Source organism: Oryctolagus cuniculus, chromosome 1 (genome assembly GCF_964237555.1).
Source record: "Oryctolagus cuniculus chromosome 1, mOryCun1.1, whole genome shotgun sequence".
NCBI lineage: Eukaryota > Metazoa > Chordata > Mammalia > Lagomorpha > Leporidae > Oryctolagus > Oryctolagus cuniculus.
The window spans coordinates 63,465,957-63,490,054 of record NC_091432.1 but is presented as its reverse complement, the minus strand read 5'-3'; the positions used below and the strand labels follow the sequence as shown (position 1 = coordinate 63,490,054).

The window sequence follows — 24,098 nt, the reverse complement described above, 5'->3', positions numbered from 1 at the left end:
AAAAAAAAGTGGAGTAGCTAGAACACAAACCAACCATTGTCCTAACAGCGTGCTGGCGTCACAGGCAGCAGCTTTCCTGCTATGCCACAACTCCACCCCTTTTTCACTCTTTAAATTATCACTAGTCTAGACTCAGAAGCTGAGAATGCGGTCTTTTGTTTTGTTTTGAAAAGTATTTTCCTATTACAAAGCTTGTACTGTAGGTGAGAAAGCAGGTTCAGAAACCAGTCAGGCTGGTGAGGATCCGGGTCTGAGCGCTGGATAGATGAGTAGAATGCGAGAGTTCTGCAGGGCTCTGGCGAGCAGCTCGTGAGGACAGCATCCACGGGCAGGTGCTTTTAGTGGCTGGATTTCATGTTCCTCCTGAGAGGTCAGGCGGAGATGCTGGGAATGAGTCTAAAATGCATGGGAGGGCTGGCAGTCCGCGTGTGGGTGGCCATCAAAGATGCAGGCACTGCGGGCAGAGCAGGGAGGTGCCATCAGACCTCTGGGGGACTCCTGGAAGGGGAAGAGCAGGTGGGAGGGGCTGAGAGTGGCTGATGAGAGGTAGGCGAGTCCTGTGGTTGTGGTCTTGGAGCCAAGGGAAGGGAAGGTTTTGAGGAAGGCCTGCTGGCGGTGTGCGGTTTCAGGACGGATGAGTTCTGAAGGAGCCCAGAGGCTCTGAGGTGAGAGGCCACTGGGCTGTGAGGAGGCCCCGTTGAGGGGCCCCAGGTTGTCCCTGCAGGGCTAGACTAAAGGAGAGGCAAGAGCACTGGTTCTGCTCTGGGGCCGGGTGCCTCCGCTGGTAGTTGACATTGAGTGTATGGAGTCCCTTTCACTCAGCAAGTCTTCAGACTTCACTAAGATGTGGATCTGTTCACCTTCTTCCTAACCTTTCTGGATTTGTCTACTTCTTTTCCCCAGCTCCTGTCCCTTCCGCCTGTTCCGTCACATTGTCTGAAGAGCTCTCCCCGCCCAGCCACCAGGCCAAGAGGGAGGTTCGCTTCCTAGAGCTACAGAAGGTTGCCTCCTCTTCCAGTGGGAACAAGTATGTCCTGGGCCTCTTCTCCTGGGACGGGGCCGTAGTATGCGCCTGTCCTCAAATCCTTGACCACAGCAGGGGGTACTTGGAGTGCCCTGCTGATCTGGGGCTCAGGGCATAGTTGGGGAATTGGTTGGGGTCTGTTCTGGCAGATTCCTGTTTATGGAACGCCCTTCTTCACTCGGTATTACTGTCAAATCCCTTCTCTCCATGGCTCTGCAGAGGCAAGGGGGAAGCATCACCTTTTTTTGTTTGCTTTCGCAACAAGGAAATCCAGGCACGGGGGAGGGGAAGAAAAGTTTTCTTCAGGTCATGTCACGAAGCATGAAGCGGCCCTGTAGATAGAGCCCAGGTGCTCAGTCCTCCCAGCTGGTGCTCACACCGAGACCCCTGCCCCGTCCCTGCCCGTCGCTGGCTTCACAAGTGAGGCTCTTACCATGGCTCTGGGCCGTCTGCTTCCTCAGCTTCCTCTCAGGTTCCCCAGCCTCCCCCATGGGCGACATCCTGCACACCCCGCAATTCCAGATGAGACGGCTGAAGAAGCAGCTCGCAGATGAGAGGAGTAACAGGGATGAGCTGGAGCTGGAGCTGGCGGAGAACCGCAAGCTCCTCACCGAGAAGGGTGGGTGCCTGGCACACGGGCAGACGGGTGGCCACATGGCGTTTGGGAGCACTGGATACAGCTTCACCTCCCGTCTCGTCCCCTCGGAGGGCCCTGATGCTCAGAGCACCTCCCGGGCTTAAGGCCAGGCTGACCGGGAGGCTGGCCTCTCCCTTGCCCCATCCCCCATTCCCTTCGATTGGATGCCGTAGACTCCCCCACCCCGCCCTCCCGGTGGTTCTGGGCTGACTTTCTCCCCCTCCCCGCCCCCCCGAGCCAGATGCTCAGATAGCCGTGATGCAGCAGCGCATCGACCGCCTGACTCTGCTCAGCGAGAAGCAGGCGGCCAGCCCGCCGGAGCCCAGGGAGCTCGAGGAGCTGCGAGGCAAGAATGAGAGGTGTGCTGGCCCTTCCTCTTATCCTTGCCTGCCCCCAGTAAAGGCCGCACGCGCTTCTCACTGCCCCTCTCCCTCGCAGCCTCACCGTGCGGCTGCATGAGACGCTGAAGCAGTGCCAGGACCTGCGGACGGAGAAGGGCCAGATGGATCGCAAGATTAACCAGCTTTCCGAGGAGAACGGGGACCTTTCCTTCAAGGTGATCGGGGGTCTGGATTGTGCAAGGAGGATTCAGGGCTAGAGGCTCCCAAGTGAGGGCTGTGAAGACCACCCTGGCCTGAGGACTGTCTGAGGCTTTAGTCTCCCCAGAGACCTGCCTGTTCGGCCCATCTCCTGGATTGCAGCCCCGCATGTTGACAGGTGGTCCTGAATCGGAGTCTGATTAGTAGTAGTTGGGTTGAGCGGCTTGGAAGGATAACCGGGGGCATCATGCCCTCCGTGCAGGAAGCAGGCCGCAGTGGTGCCAGCTTCGGCCCTGGGTGATGGGGATTTCCACATGTCTGTCTCAGCTGCGGGAGTTCGCCAGTCACCTGCAGCAGTTACAGGGTGCCCTCAACGAACTGACAGAGGAGCACAGCAAGGCCACTCAGGACTGGCTGGAGAAGCAGGCCCACCTGGAGAAGGAGCTCGGCACAGCCCTGCAGGACAAGGTAACCCTCTGCGGGGCAGCAGGGCCACAGTCTGCGCCCCACGTGCAGGCCTGATGTCTGTTTGGTGCTCGGCTCTGCCGTGCAGGGGTCTCTGCTGTCTTCTCTTCAGGGTTTGGTAGTGTGTTAAAATGGAGAGAGGCGGGCTTATGTCGCTGCCCCGTGCATCCTGTTGCTGCTGTTGACCCTATGTGGGTCTTGGGCAGATTAATGTATCTCCAAGCATCCTTTCCTAAAATGGGACTAATGAGCAGCTGCCTTATTACCATTGGCAAATCATGTATATGCAGCACGTCCTGCGTCGTGTGGTGTCAAGTGAGTGCTCCCTGCATTATTTGCTGTTCTTACTGCTCTTCCCGAGAAGCCAGCTCTGCCAGTGATTGACTGTGTAGCCTCAGGCAGGGCACTGAGCTCTGCAGTCACCCCCAGCCGTGAGGATGGGAAAGCTGGCTCAGAGGTGTGCCCAGCACAGAGCCTGGCTGGGTTCAGGTGGGGAAGCAGTGTCGGGCTGGGGCTGCCACTGCTGCTGCTGCCTGGTGCATGTTCTGAGCTCTGGTGGTTTAGATAACCTGGGATTCAAGACTTAGCAGCCTGGAGGAGAGGTAAGCAGTCACAGGAAGACTGACTTCCACTCTAGAATTAGGGCTGGAAAGGCAGGTCCCTCGCAGTTCCAGGCTCACGGTTTATGGTTTTCTTCTAGACCAGGGAAGGAGGTCTTGGTCAGGAGGTGTGGAGTTCAGGAGGGGCTATAAGGGAATCTGGTGCCTACTCTGCCTCTTCACACTGGTCTCTTATTTACTCCCAGAAATGCCTTGAAGAGAAGAATGAAATCCTTCAGGGAAAGCTTTCACAGCTGGAAGAGCATCTGGCCCAGCTGAGGGAGAACCCACCCCAGGAGAAGGGTGAGGTGCTGGGTGACGTCTTGCAGGTAGGAACCCAAGAGCAGCCAGTAGACCCGCGTGCATAGCTGGGCCCCAGCACCCCCAGCTTCCGGAGGGGCATGGTGACTCGGGAGTCATGCTGACCCTCCACTGTCTCTTCATCCTACCAGGTAGAAACTCTGAAGCAAGAGGCCGCCTCTCTTGCTGCACGCAACACCCAGCTCCAGGCCAGGGTGGAGAAGTTGGAGGCTGAGCAGGGCCAGCAAGAAGCACAGCTGCTTGCTGAGCGGGGCCGCTTTGAAGAAGAAAAGCAGCAGTTGGCCAGTCTGATTGCCGACCTGCAGGGCTCCATCTCCAACCTCAGCCAGGCCAAGGAGGAGCTGGAGCAGGCCTCCCAGGTTGAGGGGGCCCGGCTGAGCGCCCAGGTGGCTTCTCTGACCTCAGAGCGCACCACACTCCAGGCCACCCTCCAGCAGCAGGATCAAGAGCTGGCCAGCCTAAAGCAGCAGGCCCAGACGGAGCAGGCCCGCCTCACACAGCAAGAGCAGACTGCCCAAGGCCTCCGCCAGCAGGTGGAGCAGCTGAGCAGCAGCCTGAAACAGAAGGAGCAGCAGTTGGAGGAGGCCGCTAAGGAGCAGGAGGCAGCCCGGCGAGATCATGCCCAGCAGCTGGCCAGAGCTGCCGAGGAGCGAGAGGCCCACCTAAGGGAGCGGGATTCGGTTCTCCAGCAGCTGGAGGCACTGGGACAGGAGAAGGCTGCCGCGCTCGAGACGCTGCAACAGCAGCTGCAAGCTGCTACTGAAGCCCGGGATGGTGCCCTGGCCTCGGTGACACAGGCTCAGCAAGAGAAGGCAGGGCTGAGCCAAAAGGTAGAGGAACTCCAGGCTTGTGTCGAGGCGGCTCACCGGGAGCAGCACGAGGCCCAGGCCCAGGTGGCAGAGCTCGGGGCCCAACTGAGATCTGAGCAGCAAAGAGCCACTGAGCACGAAAGGGTGGCCCAGGAGAAGGGCCAGCTCCAGGAGCAGCTGCGGGCCCTGGAGGAGGCCCTGAAAGTCACCCAGGGCAGCCTTGAAGAAGAGAAGCGCAGGGCCGCCGAGGCCCTGGGGGAGCAGCAGCGCTGTGTCTCTGAGCTGAAGGCAGAGACTCGGCGCCTGGTGGAGCAGCAGCAGCAGGAGCGCAAGGACCTGGAGGAAGAGCAGGCTGGGCGCAGGGGGCTGGAGGCCCGATTACAGCAGCTGGGGGAGGCCCATCAGGCTGAGAGTGAGGCTCTGCGGCAGGAGCTGGCGGAGGCCAAAGCCTCCCAGCGCAGGGCTGAGAGTGAGTGTGAGCAGCTCGGCAAGGAGGCAGCCGCCTGGCGGGTGCGCTATGAGGAGAGCCAGCGCGAGGAGGCGCAGCACGGCGCCATGTTGCAGGAGCAGCTGGTGACCCTGAAGGAGGAGTGTGAGAAGGCCCGCCAGGAGCTGCGGGAGGCGAAGGAGAAGGTGGCTGGGATGGAAGCCCAGAGCGAGCTGCAGATGAGCCGGCAGCAGAGTGAGCTTGCCCAGCTGCATGCCAGCCTGGCCAGAGCCCACCAGCAGGTCCAGGAGAAGGAGGGCAGGGCCCAGAAGCTTGCAGACGACCTCTCCGCTCTGCAGGAGAAGATGGCTTCCACCAGCAAGGAGGTGGCGCGCCTGGAGACTCTGGTGCGCAAGGCCGGTGAGCAGCAGGAGACCGCCTCTCGAGAGCTGCTCAAGGAGTCCCCGGGGGCAGGAGACAGAGAGCCCGAGTGGCTGGAGGAGCAGCAGGGCCGGCCGTTCTGCAGCACACAGGCAGCGCTGCAGGCCATGGAGCGTGAGGCAGAGCAGATGGGCAGCGAGCTGGAAAGGCTGCGTGCCGCACTGATGGAGAGCCAGGGCCAGCAGCAGGAGGAGCGCGGGCAGCAGGAGAGGGAGGTGGCACGGCTGACCCAGGAGCGGGGCCAGGCCCAAGCCGACTTGGCGCTGGAAAAGGCAGCCAAGGCGGAACTGGAGATGCGGCTGCAGAACGCCCTCAATGAGCAGCACGTGAAGCTTGCTGCCCTGCAGGAGACGTTGGCCCGTGCCGTGGCCGAGAAGGACGACAAGGACAAGGAGCTGGCCAAGCTGCGTGGGCAGGAGGCAGCCCAGAGAACGGAGCTGGGGCAGCTTCAGCAAACTGTTGAGCAACTGAAGGAGCAGCTGGCCAAGAGGGAGAAGGAGCAGTCCTTGGGGCCGGCCAGTGGAGAGGGTGCTTCCAGCTCAGGTGCTGCGCCTCAGGCTGCCGGAAAGACGGAAGCAGCAGGCCCCGAGCTGGAGGCGCTGCAGGCAGAGGTGCGTAAACTGGAGCAGCAGCGCCAGCTGCAGCAGGAGCAGGTGGACGGCCTGGCACACAGCCTCGAGTCCGAGCGGGCCTCCCGGGCTGAGCGAGACCGGGCTCTGGAGACGCTGCAGGGCCTGTTAGAGGAGAAGACCCAGGAGCTGGGACGTAGTCAGGGCTCCTTAGCCTCGGCCCAGAGGGAGCTGGCCACCCTCCGTGCCAAAGCCCAAGACCATAGCAAGGCTGAGGATGAGTGGAAGGCCCAGGTGGCCCGCAGCCAGCAGGAGGCCGAGAGAAAAAACAGCTTTATCAGCAGCTTGGAGGAGGAGGTATCCATCCTGAACCGCCAGGTCCTGGAGAAAGAGGGAGAGAGCAAGGAGCTGAAGCGACTGGTGATAGCCGAGTCCGAGAAGAGCCAGAAGCTGGAAGAGCGGCTGCGCCTCCTCCAGGCTGAGACAGCCAGCAGCAGTGCCAGAGCCGCTGAGCGCAGCTCCGCCCTCCGGGAGGAGGTGCAGAGCCTTCGGGAGGAGGCGGAGAAGCAGCGCGTGGCTTCAGAGAACCTGCGGCAGGAGCTGGCCTCGCAGGCGGAGCGAGCCGAGGAGCTGGGCCAGGAACTGAAGGCCTGGCAGGAGAAGTTTTTCCAGAAGGAGCAGGCCTTGTCCGCCCTGCAGCTGGAGCACACCAGCACCCAGGCCCTGGTGAGCGAGCTGCTGCCCGCGAAGCACCTCTGCCAGCAGCTGCAGGCCGAGCAGGCAGCCGCCGAGAAACGGCACCGGGAAGAGCTGGAGCAGAGCAAGCAGGCAGCCGGTGGGCTGCGGGCAGAGCTGATGCGGCTGCAGCGGGAGCTCGGGGAGCTGGGGCCCCTGCGGCAGAAGGTGGCGGAGCAGGAGCGCGCAGCCCAGCAGCTGCGGGCGGAGAAGGCCAGCTATGCTGAGCAGCTGAGCATGCTGAAGAAGGCCCACGGCCTGCTGGCAGAGGAGAACCGGGGGCTGGGCGAGCGGGTCAGCATTGGCCGGCAGTTCCTGGAAGTGGAGCTGGACCAGGCCCGGGAGAAGTACGTCCAAGACTTGGCTTCTGTGCGGGCCGATGCTGAGAGCCGCCTGGCTGAGATGCAGCGGGAAGCCCAGAGCGCTGCTCGGGAGCTGGAGGTGATGACTGCGAAGTATGAGGGTGCCAAAGCCAAGGTCCTGGAGGAGAGGCAGCGGTTCCAGGAAGAGAGACAGAAACTCACTGCCCAGGTACCGTGCCCGGCTCCCCCATCCTCAGAGCTGTGGACCTGAGGGGGCAGGGACACTGTTCCTCTGTGTTCTGGGGCTGCTGGCTCCCACACCGCAGGGTCTTGCTTGTCTCCTTCACTGGAGGCTGAAAAGGAGAGGCGGTTGGTAGAGCTCAAGAGTGAAGCCTCTGTAGTCCTAAAGAAAATACCCGTGGTCTCCCTTACCTGGGGGCTCCGTGCCTGGATAGTTGGGAGCACCACCAACCCATTGCAGAGGAACAGCTGCCCTGGAGGTCCCAGGAGCCACTGGGACCTAGAAGAAGCCTAACTGGCATTTTCTAAAACAGCCTGAAGTGTAGTTCCCTGGGGGAAAGTACCAGAGCCCCAGTGAGCTCAGCCTGGTGCCTCTTTGGCCCCCATCTCACTCTGTCTCCATTGCTCCTCCCCCGTGCACAGGTGGAGCAGCTAGAGGTATTTCAGAGAGAGCAGACTAAGCAGGTAATGCCTGGGGTTCTCGCTAAATGCTGGCTGCTTAAGCGGTGACCAGTCTCGGTGCATGACCCCGGCTGCAGCTTGCCTCCGCCAGCTCCCGTTGTGAACTGTTTGTGAAGGGGGCAGGGTCTGCCCAGGAGTGCAGTGTGCTGGCCCCCCCGGGGCCTCATCCCACCCATCCCAGGTCGGCCTCTCCACCCTACTGCACTTTTCTCTCAGCTTCCTGTCAAGGAAAGAGGTAGCATAGGTGTCATCTTTCCCATACCTGACGACCTCAGTCCCTGGGATTCCAGAGCCTCCCAAGTCCTGTTTCTGGTTAGGGACATCCGACTAAGGGATATCAGGTACCTAGGGCCCTGTTTTTCATGGCACTCTTCTTTCCCACGGAGTGCGGGTTTATTGAAGCCATGAAGGAGAGAGATGTACAGGGTTAGGGAGGGTGCGGGTCCAGGAGGCCGCCCAGCGCTCTGCAGCTTGCACCCTAAGCATAGTGGAGAGACGTGGAGAGGAGCAGGTGGGCTCTGCCCCGAGGCGGGACACAGGGTTGGACTGCTCTTCCTCACAGCTCTCTCTCTGCTCCAGGGCGTTGAGGCTGTTGCACTGGTGTTTGTGAGAACACCTTTCTCTACCATCCTCCTCCCCAGTCTCCTCGAGCCTGCTAAGGACTGGGACCCCCTTCTCTCACCTCCAAGGAGCCCCCGAGGATGAGAAGTCAGATTGGACAGCAGACAGTTAGCGGTGGAGCCCCTGCCTCTCCCCTTTGCTGTCTGGTCATGTGTGAACTCCCGGAATGCCTGGACGAGCCAGGGCTGCTTGTGGCTGTTGCCTTCCCTCTTGCCCCGCCTCGCTCTGCTCTTCTCTCTGTGGGACTGTGGGGCGGGCTTGGAGGATGTGTGCTGTCCCTGCTCTCGTCTCCAGCGTCTCTCCCCTAATGCTGATGTTACACAGCAGCCACACTGCTAGCAGCAGCCCTAACAGCCTGTGGGTGTGGGACGAGGTCTGAGCATCTGTGGGCCTCTGCTTTGGCAGTGTCTGGGTGGCAGGCGGGGTGGGCAGTCACTGAGTGCATCTGCTAGTTAGAGGCCAGGCCCCCGTTCCTACCCCAGCTTGGGAAGGGTGGCTGGGGAGCAGTGGCAGGAACTGGGTGGTGGTGAGGAGCCAGTGCTGCCAGCTCTGGTGGCTGCAGGGTAGGGGCGGGTGAGGGGCTGGGCAGGTGGGCCTGGCAACATCGGTGTGGTGTGCTGCCTCACTCAGGCCCTGCCAGCCAGCTGGGCATCAGGCTGTGCCCTAACTGGAGGCCAGAAAGAAGGCTTGAGTTTCTTCTTCTAAGAACACTGGGTGTGGTGGTCCGGGGACTTCCCGTAGCTTGGCTAGACATACAGGGGAAGGCCTCCTGAGTCTGCCCTTCTTTTTCCTCCCCAGCTGGAAGAATTGAGTAAGAAGCTGGCTGACTATGACCAGACCAACAAGATGCAGCAGCAGAAGCTGAAGGTGGGACAGCTGGGGGCGGGCAGCACGGGCCTGACCTCTGGCTGCCTCACAGTGAGGCTGGGGGAGGGGAGGTGCCTCGGAAGCCCTTGGGCTGTGGTGGGAGTGGGGGCAGAGGCGGCCTGCGTAGGCTCAGGAGCCTCTGCCTGTGTCCCATCCCACTAGACCTCACTGCCCACTGCAGCAGCCGCTGCTTTTGGATGGCTCTTTAGATTTGAATTCAGAGTAAACAGAAAATCAGCTCTTCACTCACACCAGCTGCATTTCCCCTGCTCAGTAGTGTCGCATGGCGAGGGTTACCAACTGGCAGCACAGGTGGCAAACATTTTAGCAGGGCAGAAGGTTCTGTTGGATAGTGCTGGCCTCAGTAGCCTGAGCTCAGGGTGTGGCAGTGTCAGCCCTGAGCAGTACCAGGCAATCTGTATGTTTTTAAAAGATTTATTTGAAAAAGGTACAGAGAGATCCATCTATTGGTTTACCTCCCAGATGGCTGAAAAGACCAGGGCTGAGCCAAGCCAAAGCCAGGAGCCAGGAGCTTCTTCCAGGTCTCCCACATGGGTGACAGGGGCCCAAGCGCTTGAGCCATCTTCTGCTGCTTTGCCCAGGCCATTTTTTTTTTTTTTTAAAGATTTATTTATTTCAAAGGCAGAATTAGAGAGAGAGGTCTTCCATCCACTGGTTCACTCCCCTATTGGCCACAAAGGCCAGGGCTGAGCCAGGCTGAAGCCAGGAACCAGGAGCCTCAACCAGGTCTCCCATGTGGATGCAGGGCCCCAGGCACTTGGGCCATCTTCTGCTTTCCCCAGGCTGTTAGCAGGGAGCTGGATGAGAAGTGAAACAGCCAGGGCACAACTCGCACCCCTATGGGATGCCAGCGTCACAGGTGGCAGCCTCACCCGCTGCGTTACAACGCCAGCCCTGTAACGGTATTCTTAATGACTTCAACCTTGTCACCTTCTGTGACTAAATATTTGCTGTGGTTTGAGGCTTCAGGGCCTTTATTTGAGGACAAAGAAACTGGGTACCAGGGGCTTTGGGACTCACTGCCATCCCCTCCATCCCTGTCCTGACTGCATTCTTTCTGGGGCCTGCCCTGTGCTGGAAGAGAGGCAAGGGCAGGATGCTCCCCTCCGGGACCCACAACAGGTTAAGCACTTGCCAGCGTTGAAGCTGGACAGAGGATCATGCCCGGCTCTGGAGTTTCGGTCTGGATCCAGGAGGCTGCTGGGACACAGCCAGCCACCATAGGCACTGGGCCCATTTGCTCTGCCATTTAGTCACTGTGACCCTGGTCGGTCCGCATAAGTCTGAATTCAGTTTCCCTCTCTGGGATGAGGCTAAAGCTACTTTTCAGAGTAGGTTTGAGGAGAAATGAGTTCACACACCAAGTACCTCCGTGGCTCCATGCCCCACACCCGCTGTTCCCTGAGGACCAGTTCCCCTTCCTCTTTGAGGAGGCTGTGCAGATGGAGAAGGGGAGACGCCACATGTGGTCTCACAGATGGCAGTGACGTCAGAACTGTCCGTGGCAGCAGTGGTGTGAGCTGGTTAGGGAATGCCCCTGCAGACGGTAGATTGGACATGTCTGTGGGAACGCCCCTGCAGACGGTAGACTGGACATGTCTGTGGGAGGGTGAGAGGATCATTTGCAGCATTCTGAGGACGTGCAGGAGCCTGGAACGCCCGTGGAGCCCACGAGGCTGGGGCAGCGAGAACAGCCTTGCTGCCTTTCTTCTTAGGCTTTCCAGGCCCAAGGAGGCGAGAGCCAGCAGGAGGCCCAGCGCCTCCAGGCCCAGCTGGCCGAGCTGCAGGCCCAGCTGAGCCAGAAGGAGCAGGCAGCTGAGCACTACAAGCTCCAGGTAAGGAGCCCAGCACGACCCTCTCTGCCCCATCCCCCTGCCCTCAGCCTCTGCCCAACCCCACCCATGCACCCGCTACCCACACAGATGGAAAAAGCCAAGACCCATTATGATGCCAAGAAGCAGCAGAACCAAGAGCTGCAGGAGCAGCTGCGAGGCCTAGAGCAGCTGCAGAAGGAGAACAAGGAGCTGCGGGCTGAGGCAGAGCGGCTGGGCCGTGAGCTGCAGCAGGCTGGGCTGAAGACCAAGGAGGCTGAACAGACCTGCCGCCACCTCACCGCGCAGGTGCGCAGCCTGGAGGCGCAGGTCAGTTTCTGCTGGACAGGCGTGCCTCTGCCATCTGACTATGTCTTTGTCTTCCTCCCATAAGCCACCCTTGCCTTGGGCTCTTCTTCAGTCTCCTTCTGGCTGTCTCCTTCCCAGGTCGCTCACGCAGACCAGCAGCTTCGAGACCTAGGAAGGTTCCAGGTGGCAACTGATGCCTTAAAGAGCCGTGAGCCCCAGGCTAAGCCCCAGCTGGACCTGAGTATTGACAGCCTGGATCTGAGCTGCGAGGAGGGGACCCCCTTGAGTATCACCAGGTCAGGAGCCACCCTTCTACCCTAAGTCTTGTTCATCACGTGCCTACTGTTGCTCAGGCTGCATCCCGGGCCCTGGAGCTGCCAAGAGAAGGAGGGTGTGGTCCCTTTGCCTTCTGGAAGTTTATTCTTAAAGCTTAGCAGGTGTAATGTCGGATGTCTGTTTAGGGCACAGTGGGAGTAGAGGAGTGAGTAGTCAGGAAAAGCTCAAGGCTGTTGCACCTGCTGGTCCTGAAGAACCCAGAGGTATGTGCAGTGGGTGGACGGGAGGGAGCAGCACGCACAGAGCTGAGACGCCCCAGGATTGCATCAGGCAGCTGGATTTCCCTGGGAGGCTGGTGTTGAGACTTGATCCTGAAGGCACCAAGGCACCTACGAGAGGAGTTCCTGCTACGTCTGCATCTTAGATGATTCTGAAAGCTAGTGGAGCGGTTACAGCACGACAGACATTTACTGTTTTCACTAACACTTATATTTCACTTACTGTGTGCCAGACGCTGTTGTGCACAATTAGAACTGATCACTGCCCCCGGCAGCCTTCTGGGATAGCTGCTCTCTGTTGCATCTCCTAGAATGGCAAGACTGAAACCGCGATAGGGGGCGGGCTCTTGCCCAAGGTTCCACAGTGGTAGAACAAGGGTCTGAACCGGGGCAGCCTGGCCCAAGTTGTTGCTTGTCACCAGTCTGCTGCCTCTTTCCAGTGCCGTCCTAAGTCTAGGTGAGAGGAGATGAGGGCCCCCCGAAGGTGGGGAGCACGGAGAGGGGTGCAGTTAGAGCTGCTTAGGAGGCATGGCAGTTAGGCTTGGCAGGAGAGGGACGAGGTAGGACTGGGCCCATGTTTGTGGCTTGGGGGCCAGGGTGGAGGGTGCTAGCACCCAGTGAAGTAGGACATGCAGCAGGAAGTGCAGGAGCGGGCATCAGGGGTGATGGGACAGCTGGCTGAGGCACAGAGCTCTAAGTTGCCAGTGTGAAGGTGCTAGGAGAAGCTATGGGAGTGGATTGAGTAGGAGGGCCCAGGTACTGCTGAAAAACCAGAGCTGTGCTTGACCCCATCTGCTTGTAAGGCTGGGAGATGGTCACTTGGGAGCAGAGGGATGGATAAATGCCTTCCAGGCCCAGGAACCACACCTCAGCAGATTGCCTTCCCACAGCAAGCTGCCCCGTACCCAGCCAGATGGCACCAGCGTTCCTGGAGAGCCAGCCTCGCCCATCTCCCAGCGCCTGCCCCCCAAGGTAGAATCCTTGGAGAGCCTCTACTTCACCCCTATCCCTGCCCGGGGTCAGCCCCCCTTGGAGAGCAGCCTGGATTCCCTGGGGGATGTCTTCCTGGACTCGAGCCGTAAGACCCGCTCTGCTCGCCGGCGCACCACGCAAATCATCAACATCACCATGACCAAGGTCAGGCTGCCGGGAGTGGGGCTGCAGGAGTTACACTCACGGCGTCCTCAGGCCGTGACACAGATGGGAGAGCTGAGATGTTCCAAAGGGCAGCGATTTGCTTAGGGCCTCCCAGTCTCCTGACTCCATCCCGTGTCCTCTCCACGCGGAACTGTTCCTGTGTGTCTGAGCACAGCCCAAACAGCTGGAATGTATCGTGGCCTCTCAGGCTCTGGGCCCTGTGTTTCCTGGTCTCCAACAGGAGATTGGGGAGGAGAGGACAGGTACAGGGCACCCTGGGAAACCAAGCAGCTAGAGAAAGGACAGGCCCAGGTCCTGGGAAGCGTGGGGTGAACAGCTCAGTTGACATGGGTTCCAGCCCCAGCTCGCCCTGTCATAGCTGTGGGATTGGGGCTAGGCACATTTCCTTTTTTGCACATTAGCTCTGCCTTCTTCCATTGAAGTCTTGTTAATAGACTCAGTGAAAAAAATGCATGGAAAGCTCTTGACCGCCTCAGCCCCTTGTGAGGGCTTGTGGCAGCAGGGTCTGTCTCTTGGAGATGTGCAAGCCGAGAACACAGGCGAACGTGAGGGGAGGGGAGGCTTCTCTACCGACCTCCCCTGCCCACCCGCCCCAGCAGATGCATCCTGTCTTCCAGAAGCTCGACGTGGAGGAGCCGGACAGCGCCAACTCGTCCTTCTATAGCACGCAGTCTGCCCCCGCTTCCCAGGCTGGCCCGCGCGCCGCCTCCTCCACCCAGTCTCTGGCCCGCCTGGGCTCTCCTGATGATGGCAACGCAGCTCTCCTCAGCCTGCCTGGCTACCGGCCTACCACTCGCAGCTCTGCTCGCCGCTCTCAGGCAGGGGTGTCCAGCGGGGCCCCTCCAGGTGAGGGGACTGAGGACTCGCCACCCCCGAGTGTCCCCTGGCACAGGGAGACCACAGCTGGTCTCTTTGCTGCCTTCCAGTTGCAGGCGCTTGCCTGTCTGGGGCTGTGCTGCGACCTCCTCAGTGAGGGTGAACCAGGGATGCTCCTTTGAGGGCCAGGATGCCCAGCATGTGAGACACTTAGCTGTTAGGAGTCTTCGAATCTCACACTTTTTAAAAAGATTTATTTATTTGAAAGTCAGAGTTATGCAGATAGGTCTTCCATCTGCTGGTTCACTCCCCAGCTGGCCGCAACAGTTGGAGCTGTGCCGATCCGAAGCCAGGAGCCAGGAGCTTCTTCCTGGTCTCCCACGTGGGTGCAGGGGCCCAAGGACTTGGGCCATCTTCCATTGCTTTCCCAGACCATAGCAGAGAGCTGGATTGGAAGAGCAGCAGGGATTTGAACTGGCGCCTATATGGGATGCCAGCACTGCAGGTGGCAGCTTTACCTGCTATGCCACAGCACCAGCCCCAAGAATCTCACACTTGTGTCTCCTTGGAGCCTCCAGTATCAATTCCTGGCGCTCAGTTGGTTTCTCTGGGTGATGGGCAACAAGTCTCCAAACCCCACCCCTCTCCCCAGCCCCAGGGAGAGCGCAGTGAGCAAGTCTCTGTGATGGAAGTGGTCTGTCGCCCCATCCTGACCTGCAGCACTGAGTCTGAGCAAGACGCCAGGGGACTAGGCCTGAAGCCTCTTGGGGAGGTGGAAGGGACGTTGGCACCTGCCTGCTCCAGCCCTGTGCACTCTCGGCCTTCCACAGGAAGGAACAGCTTCTATATGGGCACTTGCCAGGATGAGCCCGAGCAGCTGGAAGACTGGAACCGCATCGCAGAGTTGCAGCAGCGCAATCGAGTGTGCCCCCCACACTTGAAGACCTGCTATCCCCTGGAGTCCAGGGTGAGCACTGGGTCACATACAGGTCCTCCCTCCCCCGCTGGCTATCCCACCCCATCCAGCAGCAACAGGCCCGTGGCCTGCGAGCAGGGTGACCCTGTGCTTGCAGGTAGAAGAGGTGGCGGGGAGGGAGCTCAGGGTGACGTCGCGGTTGGGCAGAAGCTTGAGAAGTGTCCGCTGAGGACAGCTCTTCTCAGAGCCATCCATTCAGGGCACAGGCAGAGAACAAGGGAGGCCGCCGTAGAGAGCGAGGTCCAGCTGCCCAGGTGCTAGGTCCCTGGAGTTCTAAGGCAGCCCCAGCTGGGGTCCACTGACTGCTGCTTCCACCCCTGCAGCCATCCCTGAGTCTGGCCACCATCACAGACGAGGAGATGAAAACTGGGGATCCCCGGGAGACCCTGCGCCGAGCCAGCATGCAGCCGGCGCAGATCGCCGAGGGCACCGGTATCACCACCCGGCAGCAGCGCAAACGAGTCTCGTTAGAGACCCACCAGGGCCCTGGCACTCCTGAGGTAGGCTACACTAGTGCCCAGGTCAAGTCCAGCTCACCAAGTTTGAAAACTGGATCATCGGGGAAGCCTCTGGCCTTGCTGGGGAGGGCAGCGGGTTGGACAAGTGGATTCTAAGTCTGCTTGTTTGATGCCAAGACACCTGGCTTGGCACGTGCCGTCCTCTTGCCACATCTGTCCATCTGTCTGCTTCCCCTTAGTCTAAGAAGGCCACCAGCTGTTTCCCACGCCCCATGACTCCCCGGGACCGACACGAAGGGCGTAGACAGAGCACTACTGAGGCCCCCAAGAAAGCGGCTGCGGCTGCTGTTAAACAGGTCAGGCTGGGGTTGAAGGCGCGGATGCAGGGACGGTGGAGCAGCAGGCTGGCCTGGAGGGCGTGGTGCAGCACCCAGTCTGACGTCCCTGCCCCACAGGCTGACCGGCGCCAGTCAATGGCCTTCAGCATCCTCAACACACCCAAGAAGCTGGGGACAAGCCTTCTGCGGAGGGGGGCCTCCAAGAAGGCCCCAGCCAAGGCTTCCCCCAACACCCGCAGTGGAACCCGCCGCTCTCCACGCATTGCCACCACCACAGCCAGCACCACCACCACCGCCACTCCTCGGGCCAAGGGCAAGGTAGAGGCATTGGCCAGGAGGGAGGGGGGAAGATGACGAGAGCATAGGCACCTTCCAGTTGTCCCCAGGGGGCAGCGTTCAAGACGGGCCTGAGCTTGGCCAGTCAGTAGAGGGGTAATGGTGTCCCCTATCCTGGCTCATTTTTGAGGATGTCATCTCACTGCAGCTACCTGTGGCCAGCAGCTGGTAACCTGTAGTTGGATGTGTCTAGGCCCACGAATGAGGTGATCCCAGACTGGAGCAGAGAGGTCTTGGGGGGCAAGCTGCTGCAGGCTGACACAGGAGTCTCACCCAGCCATGTGACTGTGTTTCTCTCTTTCAGGCAAAGCACTAAAGGGCCAGCACCAGTGAGCGGTCTCACCTGTGTCCCTGATGCTGCCCTCGCCCAGGCTTTCTCCTCCTGTCCCTCTCAGTGCCTTCTCTCAGCTCCCAGGCCAGTGGTGGCCAAACCCTTGGAGACAGTGATGCCTGCTTGTACCTGGACCTTCGTGGGCGCCTTCTCAGAGCTGGCCTGGGAGGCCTGGCGCTTGGACAGCGTGGGCTCTCCCTACCTTGCCTCTTGATTTTTTTTCTTAGAGCAGAGCGACTTCTCCGTCGCAACCAGATGATGCCTGGGCCCAGCCAGTCTTCCTCTCAGCCTCTGGATTTAGAAGGGACCATTGCAGCAGCAAGCTCTGGCTCCTGCTGCTCCTGGTGGCTGCGCCCAGCAAGGGCGGGCGCTTATGAAGCCTAGGACTGGGCACAAGCTGTGGGAGCGCCCCCGGCTGCCCACGTTCGCCCAAGGACATAGTTGCCCAGAGGATGCTGTCTTCCATGACAGAGGGGCCCTGTGTCTCGGGGTGGGTGGTGTGGGGGCAGCCTTCAATGGCAGCTCACGCCATACCTTCCTCAGACCTGCACTGGGGTGGGATTTGGAGTGATGGGAAGGTTTTTAAGGGCCAGGGATGGATCTTTTCTAAATGTTATTACTTGTAAATAAAGTCTATTTTTCTCCCTTGAGTGCTGAGCTGCCTTGATGGGTGTGGGAAGGGGAGGAAGCCTTCTAGTGTCTGCTCTCAGAGCCTTCCTCCTGGGACCACACTTCCCCAGGATCCGCCCTCACCTTCTCTTTCTCTTTTTCTCCAAGGACCTGGATTTGTCTCTAGTTTCTGAGTGCTGTCCTGTGAGCGGAACTGAGGGCTGAGTGAGCAGATGTTATGATGCCTGCGTCGCGTAATCCTTTACAAAGACCCAGCATGGGCCTGGCTGGGGATGAGAAAGTAGAGTTGCAGATCAGAAGCAGCCACTGCCCCTCCCTTCCCCGGAACAGGCCACGAGAGTAACAGCACTGAGAAGATGGTTTATACAGCATGGAGTCAGTTCAGATCGTGGCCAGAGCTCCAAGTGTGGAGGTTGTTTGCATTCCAACAAGCTTTCGGGGCTGGGAAAGTCACGTAGGCAGGGCCTTTGTGTGCATGGCTACTAAGCACCACCAGGCCTTCTGAACAAGACAGAGTACAGAGACTCGGGACGAGGAGGCACACGGATTACTGAGATCTTCCAGGTGGATGAGGAGGAGCTGCCGTTCGCCTGCATGGCCTCTGCTCACTCTCCAGGGAGGGGGCTCCGCAGGCTCTGGTCAAGGCTGTGCTGTTGCTGTGCTGAGTCCTGACTCTGCTGATGTGGACAGCTGTGGCGCTGGGCTTCGGCTGGAGGGCAGGGCTGTCCTCAGCGCAGCCTGCAGAAGCGAAGGTAGGCAAGGATCAGGACCAAGGGATGGGAGAATCTGTCACCTTCCTCTAGGTCATGCCTCGGTCATGCCTCACCGAGCCCAAATTCATTCCTCTTTGTTTACACTGCAGGCTGGCCTCTGGGAATGGTGGGCATTATTAGCTTGGGGCTGCTCTGCCAGAGCCCCCCCCCCCCCCCCAGCAGAGCTCTGGACCCTGGATCCTCACCCAGAGCTGGGCTGGGACAACGTGGCGCCGGGCAACCTGTGCAGGGTCCACATACACACAGGTGAAGTTGGTGCTGCGCAGGGTGGGGCTCAGCTCCTCCAGCACCAAGGCCTTCCACAGCCAGGTGCTTCTGCTCCTGCGCTGCCGTCTGGAGCAGAGGGGTCAGACAGTCATGAGAGGGCCACAGGGCGAGGCCTCCCTCTGCGGCCCGGCCCTCACCTGGTGCTGTCCTCCCACAGCCGCCCCGGGAGGTGCTCGATGAAGGAACCGTTACCGAGCCAGTAGAGGGCGTGGAAGTGGGGAAAGTAGCTGCAGGCGCTACAGGACAAGGCGAGCGTTCCATCTGGGGACAGAGGCAGCAGTTAACCCTCGCGCACAGCAAGCCGTCCCCTTGCCATGCTGTGCGACCTGCCAGCTCCCCACGTTGCCCCCAGGTCAGGAACCCCAGTAGCCCCCTGGCTGGGGAAGGGGTTAAAGGGCAAGTACAGCTGTCTACAACTTGGGGAAGGGTCCCCAGCTCATGTGATGACTACTTCTAGTGCCCTGCTCAGACCCAGAAGGCCAGGCAGGCAGCACAAGCAGCTGCTACTCCCCTGAGGTGGCCACGGGGCTAAAAAGTGCTGGGGGGTGGGACCGGGCCTGGGAGGACAGTGAAGGGTCTTGGAGGTCCTATGACCATTCTTTATGTCAGTCCTTTCAGCCCCATGTGCTAGGGAGCATCCCGGGAACTACCAAGTCCACAGCCATGGTAACAGGTTGGGAGAGAGAATGGGGGCGCTCAGCCAAGTGGCCCTGGCTGGTAGCACATGGTAAGGGTAGGGCTAAGAGAACCTTTGGACACTTGGAACCCAAAGCCGCCCTCTCAGCCCTGTGCCCTGGCTAGGCTCCCAACATTGATACTTACTTAGTGGCACTTCCACCTCTGGCCAGGTCACCTCCAGTGCTGGGCACTGCTTAGCTGTTGGAAACACTGGGCCAGGGGCAGCTGCGATGTTCTGAGGTGTAGGTGTGGCTCTGGCCAGGAGTGTGATGGTGTGGGAACACAGGAGCAAGACCCACAAAGTCCTGGATTCTGGGAGAGGACAGTCACAGAGGTTGGCAGCTAAGCTGCCTGCTTATGCCCGGCACTCCGGCTCCTGTTTCCACTCAAGACGGAGCTGCTGCTTGTTAAGGCTGTTAACTCCCCAGCTCTGGCCAGGGAATCGGACAGGCAGAGCCCCAGTCCTTGGGCTTTCTGAATAGAGTACAGGGAAGCCCTGGCATGGGGCCACAGCATCTGGATAGAGGCTTACAGCAACAGCACGATGGGGAGGCTGGGTAGAGTTCACTCGGGGTGAACGCTCCGAGGCAGCTCACTGCTCCGCTCTGTTCACGGACTCCCACCCCACCTGCAGAGACAGCCCATGTCCTACCTGGAGTCCAGTTCTGTCTCACGGCCATGATGCAGTGTCGGGAGCTGGCGAGCCTGGCTCTCTCTATATCTGGGACAACTTCCTCTTCTCTGGGGAAAGGAAGGGATGGGCAGTGGTCAACTCCCACGTTTTCTGAACAGCTCGCCTAGATCCCAGCCATCTGTGCCTTCTCCTTCCTGCCACTCCCCAGCCTTGCTCAGGTCTGAATGTAGCGGGCTGCCAGGCCGGGCTGTATACTCAGTCAGTCCTGTCCATCTGTCCCAGATGACAACTCCTGAGAGACAGGCTGGCACCGCGGAACAATCCCGACACCCCCCCCCCCCCAAGCTCATTACTTTGGACACAGTGACGGCTACAAAGCCCACACTCACGCCTCCACGAAGGGCAGAAACTGACACCCAAGGGTTCAGAGACTTACCTGTTCACACAGGAAGGGAGTGTGTTCTCCACTGCTACAGCTGGTTCGGGGAAAGGCAGGACGCAGGATTATCCTGCTGGGAAAGCACTGCCCCCAGGCCCCGCCCCTGCCACTCCGCTTTCATTTTCACTCTAGTTTTCGAAATCCTCGCAGTTTTTCATGCATGACTGATCTAGAATCCAGTCCCTCCTAGGAGTCTCAGTTCAGTTCTGTCCTGACCACCACCCTTCAGAAGCAGGCACGTGGTCCTCGAGGGGTCCATGTTCTAAGGCACTGGGAACCCCAAGAGCCCACCCACATCCCAGCCTTTCTCAGGCTCCTGGACACCCCCAACTACCTGCCCCAAGGTCAGCCACCTCCCCCGACACCTCCCCATCACGCAGGTAAACCCTTCTCACTGCTCTTGACCTAGCCCTTGTGGTCAGGACCATAGGTGTGGCTTCCCTGATAAGTCCAGACTCGCCCTCTCTGGCTCCTGAGACTCCCTCCCCTGTGGGAGCCCCAAGGCGCACAGCAGTTCTGTCTGTGCTGCAAGCATTTCTCCACCTGTGTGCAGGAACTCACAGCCATGCCACCTGAACATCAGCGTGCAAGCTGGCCTGAAAGGAGGGGAGGGCGCCTCCCGGAAGGAGGCAGAGTGGCCTGGCACTGCTCCAGTGGCAGCAGCCGCTACACGATCGATCATCTGGTCACTGATGGGACCAACAGGGCTGGAGCAGGGCCAGGAGCAGGAGAGGCTCTGTGCCCACAGGGTCCTGCATGTACCTGTGGAGGCAGAAGGGCTGGTGCCGGGAGACACGGTGCAAGAGCGCGGCCAGTGTGGACACGAGCTGGGCGTCAGGTCTGTCTGTGACCCAGATAGGAGGCTGCACAGACAGGGAGGCCGAGGTCTGACAGCAACGCTGTCAGCTGCAATGCCAAGGCTATTGTGGGAGGAAAACCAGGTCCCTATTCCTCCCTTAGACGTGGGGCTCCAAGTCTCATCCTCTTTTCCAGTTTACAGTTCTCTTGGGGCCCCGAGGCTCCCTCCCGAGGAGCACCAGCATTTTCAGTTGTTGGGCCAGGCGGTGAGGCCACCTGGGGTTTTGAACAGACACGGCCCACTGGGGGCTGCAGAGAGAGGACGCAGGACCCCACACAGGTAACTAAGACCAGAGTTGGCCACTAGGCAGTCATGAGACTCAGGACCATTAAGAAAGCCTTGGACAGTCTGGCCCCAACATCTCACATGAGCCCGACAGGGGAGTGGGGGTACAAAAGTGGAAGGGAGGGTAATTCTGAGCTCTTCCATTCCCAGTCTCCAGTCCCCTCAGAACACGTGCCCATAGTGGCACGGCGCTGGGCAACAACTGAGTAAAAGAAGCCCAGCCTGAGTGGCCCTCAGTAGGTAGTTGAGTCACCTCTAAGGGGGATCCAGGGACCCTTACACCCTAGGACAGGGGCCCAGGATTCCACCATAATCAGGGACCCTGGGGGGTGGGGGACTGTGGGAGGGCAGGGCCAATTACCTCCAGGTCTCAACTGCCAGATGAGTGAAGACAAGACATCCCCAGACCCAGAGAAGAAAAGATGATGGCCGCTTTCCAACCCAGCTCACGGAGCTTTATTCAGACCAGAGTGACAAGATCTTGGTTCCTGCTGCCCTTCAAGGGGTAGGCCTGCTGAGCCACACGCCCTAGTGCTGCAGGCCGACGTGTGCCCTCCTATGTCCTCCAGAGCTCCTAGAAGCAGGGCTGGAGCCTGCCTGGGAGCCCTTTTCCAAATCTACTCACCGAGGCCTTATCCTTCTGCCCACCGCCTACCATGGCTGTTGTCCGGCCCAGGCAAGCCCCGTGAATGATGGTGCTCATGCAGGGCATTCCCTGGGCTGGGAATCCCCTCGAGGGCACAGTGACCAGGAGAAATTCCCCGTCATCCTCTGCTGAGCACGCACACAGAGACACGCACATGTACACATGTACACTCTCAGGCTTTCAGGAAGGAAGTGGTGTGGCAGAGTGGCCTTTGGCACATGTCATCACTTCCTGGCTGAAGGATCAGCTTGCACAAGAGGCCCTGAAGCACTCCGACGGCCAGGCGTAATAGTACACGAATGGCCTCTCTACCCCACTGACTACAGTCCTGCTCAGGGCAGGTAACCTGTTGTCCCCATTCAGTGAAGGCTGTGCCCAGGGCTTCCCTTGTTGGAAGTCACTGATGAGGCTCCACTGGCCTCAACCAGCCTTTAGCTCCTGGACAGGGGAGACAGAGCCAAAAACAGCCATTCTGTGTGCCGACGGGGCAACAAGGAAGACCCTTCACGCCTCAGTGTGCTCCTGGGGCGCCTGCCTGAGCTGTCTAGCTCCTCCCCGCTCAGAGGACGAGGCTTGAGCCCCACCGAGAGATGCAAAAGGGCTTCAGGAAGCTGAGGCTTTCGGCCGCCCGAGAACCCCCAGGCCAGAGGGGAGAAGGCTCCTTTAAGTCAAAAGTGTCACGGCCCTGCTCGCACCCTGCTGGAGCAGGAAGGATGACGCCGGGGGTTGGGGGCATTCCTGTGCTCCACAATAAAAAAGGTTTTTTAAATATAGTCATCAAAATAGTTTTCTTTTAAAAAGCCCCCCACTGCTGACAGCCCCACTGGCTGGCTCTCCATCATATCCCTCCCCAGCCCGGACACAGCCGGAGGGGTCCTGAGTGGCCCAAGCGCCCCTTTGAGTCTTTCCCACCCAGGAAGTCGTGGTGGGCAGGGAGGAGAGTGCCCTGAGGTCCATGGTAGGCGGGGCGGGTTCTCCACTGATGCTCTTCCTGCTACTCCAGGCCCAGGATGTAGTTGATGCCTTGTACCAGGCCGATGATGACAGGTTGCCAGGCTACCAGGTATCGAAGCCAATCCAGCAGCTGCCCATACATGACATGAGGCCTCTCCCAGCTGGCCGTAGGTTAAAGAAAAGAGGCTCTGTGGGAGCTGCCGAGGCTGACCCAGCGTGGGTGGGAGGTGTTCCCAGACACTCGCTGGGTTCCATTCTCCAGGTGCTAGAAATCATGAAGGAAAGGAAGCTCCTTTCTAGAAGGGTCCAGCCAGCCTCTCTTTAGCTCTTCATGTTGGAATGAAGGGATGAATGCAGAGTGGGGAAAGGAGGGCAGAGGGCCCAGGTACAAAAGATGGAACAGACATGAGAGAGGTGGGCTGGTGCTGTGGCAGAGGGATAAGCTGCAGCCTGCACTACCAGCATCCCATAGGAATGCCAGTTTGAGTCCCAGCTAGTCCACTTCCAGTCCAGCTCCCTGCTAATATGCCTGAGAAAACAGCAGAAGATGGCCCACGTGTCTGGGCCCCTGTCACCCACAGGAGAGACTCGGATGGAGTTCCAGGCTCCTGGCTTTGGCCTGGCCCAGCCTTTGCTGTTGCTGCCATTTGGAGAATGAACCAGTGGTTGGCTGAACTCTTCTTTCCATCCATCCATCTACCTCTGTAACTCTGCCTTTCAAATAAATAAAATATATTTTTAATAATTTTAAAAGGACATAGCTCTCCATGACCCACACGCAGGGAGGGTTACCCATGCCGCTGGGTAACGTGTTCTCTATGACGTGACTGCCAGTGAGAGAACACAGCCTGCTGTAAGGCTGGGATGGGGTCATCACCTTTCCCTGAGGTTTTTCCAATGTCCCATTGAATGTTTCTTAGGTCAAGGAGCTGACCGGGTCTAGGGTCGGAGCCAGAGGGAGCTGGGACCAAGAGGCAGTCATAAGGGATCACCGGGGCAGAGGCTGTAAGGCAGGTGCCACGCCGGCCACGACGCACTCCGGAGATGAGTTCTCTGCCTTTTGCTTTACATTTAAATGCTGGGCAGGAATCTGGAGTGTGGCCCAGAGAAGCCCAGCTCTGGGGAAAGCACAGGGAGAAGGTCACAAAACTGGCAGAACAACTTCAAGGTTACGGGAAAGATCAGCTTGGCCCAGGACCCTGAGAGCTAAAGGAAACCCCAAGCCTCGGCGTGCCTGTGGAGTTAACTTCCCTGTCCCTGAACTGCTCCCCTGAAGAACCAGGCAGGGAACTTGAAAGGGGACAGGCCACAGAATCCAGACAATAGGAATGAGCTAGGGACAGGGTGTCCACTGAATGACCCCGGGGCGGGGGCGGGGTGGGGGAGTACAGGAAACTGGAGCAGAGAGAAAGGGGAGACAGGTAAGAGGGGAGAAAAGCTGGGTCCCTGAGCCCTAGAAGTACAGGTGGGGCCAGAGAAGTGACTGAGCACTTCCCACAGACAGGGAGAGGGCGCAGTGGGAGGGCTGGCTGGGAGGAAGTGGTTGCTCAGAGGAGCACAGCTTCTGTGTCGAAGCGGGTGGGACAGAGATCCCTCAGCCATCCTTATTCCCCGCTGGCTCTGCACCGGAACAGAGCTGGCCTCTAGCACTGTATGTCACAGGCAAAGCCTCACTCGCTGTGTAACCCTGAACGTCTTACTCAAGCTCTAAATTAGAAAACCTCTGTTTATAAAACAGGAATAACAGCATCCAGGGCACAGAGATGC

At 59.4% G+C, this 24,098-nt stretch overlaps 3 protein-coding genes and 1 long non-coding RNA gene across 20 annotated transcripts in view; 1 reads left to right on the top strand and 3 right to left on the bottom strand.

Annotated features, from left to right (window-relative positions):
- NUMA1 (nuclear mitotic apparatus protein 1) overlaps positions 1 to 16,816 on the top strand; it is an 86,757-nt gene extending 69,941 nt beyond the window's left edge. For 9 of the 11 annotated variants that reach the window (XM_070074676.1, XM_070074681.1, XM_051822730.2 and 6 more), the window contains 19 exons: positions 904 to 1,027; positions 1,486 to 1,643; positions 1,903 to 2,020; positions 2,100 to 2,217; positions 2,528 to 2,668; positions 3,471 to 3,593; positions 3,717 to 7,097; positions 7,532 to 7,573; positions 8,990 to 9,058; positions 10,795 to 10,914; positions 11,002 to 11,220; positions 11,338 to 11,495; positions 12,644 to 12,890; positions 13,529 to 13,757; positions 14,558 to 14,694; positions 15,027 to 15,203; positions 15,401 to 15,517; positions 15,617 to 15,817; positions 16,140 to 16,816. In XM_070074676.1, the coding sequence (XP_069930777.1) occupies positions 904 to 1,027; positions 1,486 to 1,643; positions 1,903 to 2,020; positions 2,100 to 2,217; positions 2,528 to 2,668; positions 3,471 to 3,593; positions 3,717 to 7,097; positions 7,532 to 7,573; positions 8,990 to 9,058; positions 10,795 to 10,914; positions 11,002 to 11,220; positions 11,338 to 11,495; positions 12,644 to 12,890; positions 13,529 to 13,757; positions 14,558 to 14,694; positions 15,027 to 15,203; positions 15,401 to 15,517; positions 15,617 to 15,817; positions 16,140 to 16,151 (5,891 nt within the window). In that variant the 3' untranslated portion in view covers positions 16,152 to 16,816. The remainder of the gene's footprint in view (positions 1 to 903; positions 1,028 to 1,485; positions 1,644 to 1,902; positions 2,021 to 2,099; positions 2,218 to 2,527; positions 2,669 to 3,470; positions 3,594 to 3,716; positions 7,098 to 7,531; positions 7,574 to 8,989; positions 9,059 to 10,794; positions 10,915 to 11,001; positions 11,221 to 11,337; positions 11,496 to 12,643; positions 12,891 to 13,528; positions 13,758 to 14,557; positions 14,695 to 15,026; positions 15,204 to 15,400; positions 15,518 to 15,616; positions 15,818 to 16,139) is intronic. The other 2 variants (XM_051822749.2, XM_051822742.2) reach the window with 2 other exon arrangements.
- Positions 13,965 to 17,051, bottom strand: LOC138849870 (uncharacterized). Its single transcript, XR_011389086.1, has 2 exons — positions 16,920 to 17,051; positions 13,965 to 14,172 (listed from the first exon to the last, which is right to left on the bottom strand). It is a non-coding gene; the product is annotated as an uncharacterized lncRNA (long non-coding RNA).
- An 85-nt stretch (positions 17,052 to 17,136) lies between these two features.
- On the bottom strand, positions 17,137 to 21,497 carry IL18BP (interleukin 18 binding protein). 6 transcript variants are annotated; one of them, XM_070077940.1, is made up of 7 exons: positions 21,357 to 21,497; positions 19,585 to 19,624; positions 19,167 to 19,255; positions 18,659 to 18,826; positions 17,974 to 18,097; positions 17,755 to 17,902; positions 17,137 to 17,534 (listed from the first exon to the last, which is right to left on the bottom strand). In XM_070077940.1, exons 3-7 carry the CDS (start codon positions 19,192 to 19,194, stop codon positions 17,436 to 17,438), a joined length of 567 nt encoding a protein of 188 aa, XP_069934041.1. In that variant the 5' UTR covers positions 19,195 to 19,255; positions 19,585 to 19,624; positions 21,357 to 21,497; the 3' UTR covers positions 17,137 to 17,435. The 6 variants fall into 6 exon arrangements, with proteins under 6 accessions (XP_069934041.1, XP_008262846.1, XP_069934120.1 ...); XM_008264624.4 differs by lacking the exon at positions 21,357 to 21,497 and adding an exon at positions 21,093 to 21,231; XM_070078019.1 differs by lacking the exon at positions 19,585 to 19,624 and having other exon boundaries at positions 21,357 to 21,495.
- The window catches only part of RNF121 (ring finger protein 121), an 88,661-nt gene continuing 85,727 nt past the window's right edge, over positions 21,165 to 24,098 (bottom strand). For both annotated transcript variants that reach the window (XM_002708529.5, XM_008264615.4), the window contains one exon: positions 21,165 to 22,492. In XM_002708529.5, coding sequence (XP_002708575.1) covers positions 22,372 to 22,492 — 121 coding nt within the window. In that variant the 3' untranslated portion in view covers positions 21,165 to 22,371. The remainder of the gene's footprint in view (positions 22,493 to 24,098) is intronic.

What these genes read in the sequence shown, in the direction of transcription:
- IL18BP (XM_070077940.1), bottom strand. Translation starts at nt 19,194, where the DNA reads ATGGCCGTGAGACAGAACTGGACTCCAG. An exon ending in GAGACAGAACTGGACTCCAG is followed by an intron (nt 18,827 to 19,166) that starts GTAGGACATGGG and finishes GTCCTCTCCCAG; the next exon opens with AATCCAGGACTTTGTGGGTC. An exon ending in TTGTCCCAGCCCAGCTCTGG is followed by an intron (nt 17,535 to 17,754) that starts GTGAGGATCCAG and finishes TCGCTTCTGCAG; the next exon opens with GCTGCGCTGAGGACAGCCCT.